This window comes from Asparagus officinalis, chromosome 7 (genome assembly GCF_001876935.1).
Source record: "Asparagus officinalis chromosome 7, Aspof.V1, whole genome shotgun sequence".
NCBI lineage: Eukaryota > Viridiplantae > Streptophyta > Magnoliopsida > Asparagales > Asparagaceae > Asparagus > Asparagus officinalis.
The window spans coordinates 6,099,509-6,105,630 of NC_033800.1; the positions used below are offsets into that span (position 1 = coordinate 6,099,509).

The following is a 6,122-nucleotide window of genomic DNA, read 5'->3' on the forward strand; positions in this document are numbered from 1 at the left end:
GTACACATTAATCATTTTGCATTTCAAGACCCATATCGGTTCCATAATGGTATCCTGTATCCATACTTTCAAATATTTTTTTTATTAGTTTAGACGTATTTCAGCTATTGTAATGGACAAAATGTCGGCATACTTAAACTCAACATCTGTTAAAAAGAAGTGGGGGAACTTTTCACGGTCAATATTCCATGTGAATCATACACGCACAAAGTATAATTTCAATATTTCACATGGATTGTAGTGGAGGCCCATTGTTCAGTTTCATAGAAAAGATGGTCTTCTGATTCCTGGGCTTGGCCAACTTGTGACCAATTTATAGTCCAATGCGCGGGCGTATCGCAATTCTCGATTAGCTTCCTAAGAAAAGCTTAAAATGTGATTCCAAGAAAAGCATTTCAATCGTGGAGGTTATTCATCATAAAAACTAGGGATTTCGATCTGTTATACCCCTAAAAAAATAATAAATATTAATCTTCACAGAGCAGTCGATACGTGTCTTACACTATACCTAATACGGCTAATTCAAGACCAATATAATCTCCGCTACAGCATGGCCGACTTGATGGGCTAACATCTCGCATAACCGAGACAAAATGCGGTACTACTCGACCAACCATTCAATTGATTCCATAAGCGACCTGACTCGGCCCACCGTTCAGCCGACATCTCGTGTAACCAAGTCAAAAGGCGGTACTTGTCGTCCAACCCAGCCAATCATCCCTGCGAATAACCCACATTCGGTCCGTTATAGCAGGCATCAATATGTATAGTCGATCATCAGCTAGACGACTAAAAGAGTTTGTAGTTTTCTCGAACCCCGCGCTAACAATCGCATGTCCTTGCATTAACTATTCTGACAAAGTCATTATTGCTCTAGTCCATAAAGTTTTATGACTTATCAGGCTACCATCAGCACCAAGCAGTTGCTGTCATTTGGTACTGACCACCTAGATGGCCCATTTTCGCCAGCGGCCAACACCTGTCAGCTATCTGCCGACTTAGATGCCTAGCTGGACTCAGCCCAAGTTACCTTCTTACCTCTCAGATCCATTAAAAAAAGAGAGGCACTGCATGAGGTAACTCTCTCTGCCTTTTTTACACAACTAAGAGCTAACCCTATATTTCCCCACTCAAGATCATCTTCTGACCTGATCATCAGATGAACAACCGGAGAACCCAACTCCGCCCTCATACGAGTTTTTTCTTGTGCAGGGAAAAACAATCGACTCAAAAACCATTCATCGGAAGGAGTTAAATGGCCCTAATCACTCCACAAATTCGCAAATAATTGTTTGTTGGAAAATTTACAATAAGAAAAAATGAAATAATTGAATTTGATTTATTCTTTCTAACTGTTTAGAAAAAGAATGTTTATAACTCTCTCAATCTCGATTATAATTTGAATTTCTGATTACAAAAGAGAAGAAAATCGGCGAAGATCTTTCCCTTTGTTTAATTCTGGTTTCTTCACGGTGGCGATGGAATATCTCCCTCGAATACTCGTGTCAAGTTTGCTTTCTGTTGACGATCCGACATTTCGCTTCACTAGAACGATATCTTCTCCTCACGATTTGACGTTGTGGAGAACTTGCAAAGCAAGCTTTAGAACTCTGAACGAGTTTAGAAGAACTTGCAGAGCAAGTTTGAAACTCTTAACAAGTTAGGGAACTCTGAGCGAATTATAACTCCATGAAAGAGTTGATGGATTTAACCGAAAATCGATTTGTAAGCCAAATTTGATTAAAGCTCCAAGAACAACTCCGAGGGTCTGAAGATTGCCGAGATCCTTCTTATGCCAAGAAGTATTGTGCTGATCTCCAATATTCCCGATCCAGAGAGAGAGAGAGAGAGAGAGAGAGAGAGAGAGAGAGAGAGAGAGAGAGAGAGAGAGAGAGAGAGGAGAGAGAGAGAGAGAGAGAGAGAGAGAGAGAGAGAGAGAGAGCACCTAACTCAGTTGAGTTTATCCATATTTATAGGGGGATTAAGGGGTGTAACTGCTATGAAGGAAAAACGGTTTCTGGAACTGTTCAATGTTAGACCCTAAGGTCGCTATGAAGGAACCCTAGAGGGGGATGGGTGAATAGGGTTTATGCTAATATAATCTAATTTTATGTTAATTAAAACTAACTAACAAATTATTCTTGCAAGATAGATATACATGCAATGTGATATGAGTAAGAATAAGCAATATAACTAAGGTGATATATCCTAGTAAAGAGATATATTATATGGTATATGCAAGGATATATTTAAACTATCACAAGGGTGAAACAAACTAGTGGACAATGTAAACAAGATGCAATATGCTATAAGATGAACATTTATAAATGCGCCAATGCAAACCAAACACGCTATATGTTCACGAGGTTCGGACCTTCCGTCCTACGTCCCCGCTCCCCACTCTCGAGGAGAATCCACTACACAACCCGGTTTGGAAGCCGGAACTTCTTTACACACTCTGTTTTCTAGCTAACCGAAAACTCTACACACTCGGTTATCAAGTTAACCGACAACTCTCACAACTCCTCACAATGTACATACACAAGCTACAACCTCAAGTGTTGGTCCTCACGTATCGACTCCCTTAAGTACTCGGAATTATCACCTCTCACTAGGCCGCCGACGACACTCCTCTTGGTATCGACTCCGTCCTCACCACACACTCCTCTCGGTGTACAAGTGTATTACAAAGTGATCTACACAATTAGGCACAATAACAAAGTGTTTGTTCTCTAATACAAGGTGAGAACTCAATGTAAGCTTACACTCTAAGTCACACAATCCCACAACCCAATTATACAATGTATGCAAATACAATAAGCTTAATGGTTGTGTGTGTAAACAAAGAGTAAATAAAATCAACTAAACTCAATATAAACACTAGCTTAATAAAATGGTAATTAAACAATATAAATGTAAAGCTAGATTGAGTTTAGGGAAACTTCTCTATAGATAACAAGAGAGAGGGAGAAGAGTGAATGCTCAAACACCAATGATGATCTTCACTTGCTCTTGTGAAATTCTTTTCACAAGCAAAATTCTTAAACACTCTTTTAAACAAACTAAAACAAACTTTAAACCCTTGTTAAACTTGTTTAAAATATTCTCTTGGATGGTGGAAGAGATAAATACAATGGGGTATTTATATGCTCCCAAAACATCAGCAAAAATCCAAGCGAAAAGACCAAAAACCTAAAAACAAACAAAACAGAAAACTAGTCGTTACTGTGCAACGGCTCTCTGATAAGTCAACTTATGAGTCTACTTATGAGTCGACTTATATGAGTCGACTCAGCAGAAGAAAAACACAGCTGGGCTACACTTCATAAGTCGACTTATGAGTCGACTCATGAGTCGATTTATGAGTCGACTCATGAGTGGACTTATGAGCTGACTCATAAGTCGACTTATACGTGCACAAACCTGAAATGCACAGAAAAAAAACTCAACTTTGAAGTGTCTTTAAAAATAGCAAATAAATTCCAAAATTTATAAAACTTTGGAAAATGTTTATAAACATGTAAATGAACATGTTATAAAAAGAATTTTTGGAATTACACTTCACATTTGAAAAAAATTATCATTTTGCAAAATAGTCCAAAAACATGAAAACTAAACATACATGTTTTGACATTTTGACTAAACTATGTTTTGAAACAATACAAAATGATTATATAGACTTAATAGAAGATGTATATCATTATTGTTAAGTCCATATACTAAGAAATCAATATTATCACAAAATTGCATATTCTACGCAATATATATTTAAACATAATAGAGTATGAAACATATAATATATATATATATATATATATATAAGAAAACCAATATAATGTGTGTGTATATATGATTGAGCTTAAAGTACTGACACACATAATATAAGAACCTAAAACTACATATACCCAAGCTTGTGATCTTCAACGAAGCTCTATCTTAGTACACTTGCGGATGAAGCTTGAGCTTGGATCTTCAACTTTGAATTATAATGCTTCACTCCATAATTCTGCCATCCTCCATTGGATATGATCGTGAATGCGTAATTCCATCCATCCTCCAACTTATTATTTGTCTATAATAAATAACAAAACACAAACACTAGATAAATAATATTAGATGTAAATTGTTTGTTAAATCATCATCAATACATATACCCAAGCTTGTGATCTTCAACGAAGCTCTATCTTAGTACACTTGCGGATGAAGCTTGAGCTTGGATCTTCAACTTTGAATTATAATGCTTCACTCCATAATTCTGCCATCCTCCATTGGATATGATCGTGAATGCGTAATTCCATCCATCCTCCAACTTATTATTTGTCTATAATAAATAACAAAACACAAACACTAGATAAATAATATTAGATGTAAATTGTTTGTTAAATCATCATCAAAACAAGAAGGCTAACATTCAGCTCGGGCTTAAATGAGCCAAACACCGAAAATGACGTTCTGGGCCCGAACTCTGCGTCTTAGATTTGAAATACAGAGTTGGGCCTGTTTTAGGCTGAAAATGCCGTGTTCGCACAATGTTGTAAATCTGAAACACAGAGTTGGGACGCAGAGATGAACTCTGCGTTTTGAGTCCACGGACTATGCATTTTTAACTGGAACGCTAGGGATGAACCTTGCGTTTTGATGTTGCGACGTAGGATCGACCTCTGTGTCAACGTAAGGAGGACCTCTGTGTTTTGTTGCTGACACACGGGGAGGACCTCCGCGTTTTGGTGTTGCAACGTAGGAAGGACCTATGCGTTTTGTTCTGGGAACGTGGCCACAAGCTCTGCGTCTTAACTCTGGAATATAGAGGTGAGCTTGGTGTGCTTCAGGCGAAGTCCAATGTTCAGGCGAAGTTCAGTCTTACAGACGGACTTCGGAACATAACTTGTTGCGAAGAACATGTCATAACTTTCAAACTGTAAGTCAGAATTGGACGAATTATATATAAAAATCAGCTATCTCGACAAGACGGAGCCAACCAAACCTTCAAAGGGGTTTTTCGCCGTCTGTTTTGCCAAATTCCCTTCGGTTTGAGAGATATCTGCATTTTAATTTGAAGAGACCGTCAATTTGTAGTCTCTTTTGCTAGAGCGTTGCAAAGATCGTCACATTGTAACCTTCGTTTTGGCTCCTTAAAAATATGATAGTTGTCAGATTATCACTCCTGATGTTGATTGTGAAGGCTGTTGAATAGAGATTTTATCAGTTATTGTGAAGGTCGTCAGATTGTAACATTCATCGATCTATGTGAAAGTCTTTAAATTGTAGCCTTCTGAAAACCGTTAAATTATAACTTCCATCATCAGTGTTTGATGGGGATCAACTATTTGCAGTAATCTTTAGACAACCTATAATAATCCCCTGTTTGATAACTGACATCAACAAGATCCTCTCCCATTAGATGATAATTGGAACATCTCCAATTTCTCAAATCATTATTGTATATTCTAAATTCAATGAATGATATTAGGCCATGTAGGATTCCACTATTGTGGCAGTGGTTTTTAAAAGACAATGGTTTTCAAGACCATATAATAGACTACAATATAATAGGATTTGTAGCTATGCACTCTAAAATAATGTAGATATACTTTCTACAATATGTACCTATACGAAATATGGTATTAGTTATGCTTTCTATCTTACATAGCCATACACCCTATTATGTATTTTGGATTTAAAGGTAAGCAAAATCTTTTGTTTTGGGTATAAAACTCATATAAGACCACACGGGCTTTAGAAAAAGGAGAGTAAACTTAGGGTTTATAAACAAAAGCCATATGTACTTAAGGTTTTTTTTTATGGAACCATCTTTAACTATAGGTGAAATTGAGACAAACCATCTTTAATGCATTTTTATGCCAACCACCTTATATATATGTTACCCTCTCAATGTCACACTTTTGGGTAAAAATTTTAAAATGTAGAATTACTATAATACCCCTTAGTATAATCAATTTAAGAAGAGAGGAGGAGGAGGAGATGTGGAGGGGGAGGGGAGTTGATCAGGTAGATGGTATGAGAGGAGGAGGGAAGAAGGTTAGCGTTGGTGGTGAGAATAGAGAAAGAGGAAGAGGGGAGGAGGAGGAGGAGAAGGAAGAGGTGTGGAAGGTAAGAATGGC

General features: G+C 37.3%; 1 protein-coding gene across 1 annotated transcript in view; it reads left to right on the top strand.

Annotated features, from left to right (window-relative positions):
• Window positions 5,983-6,122, top strand: part of LOC109846609 — a 4,619-nt gene continuing 4,479 nt past the window's right edge. Inside the window, exon 1 of the mRNA XM_020415857.1 lies at window positions 5,983-6,111. Coding sequence (XP_020271446.1) covers window positions 5,983-6,111 — 129 coding nt within the window. The remainder of the gene's footprint in view (window positions 6,112-6,122) is intronic.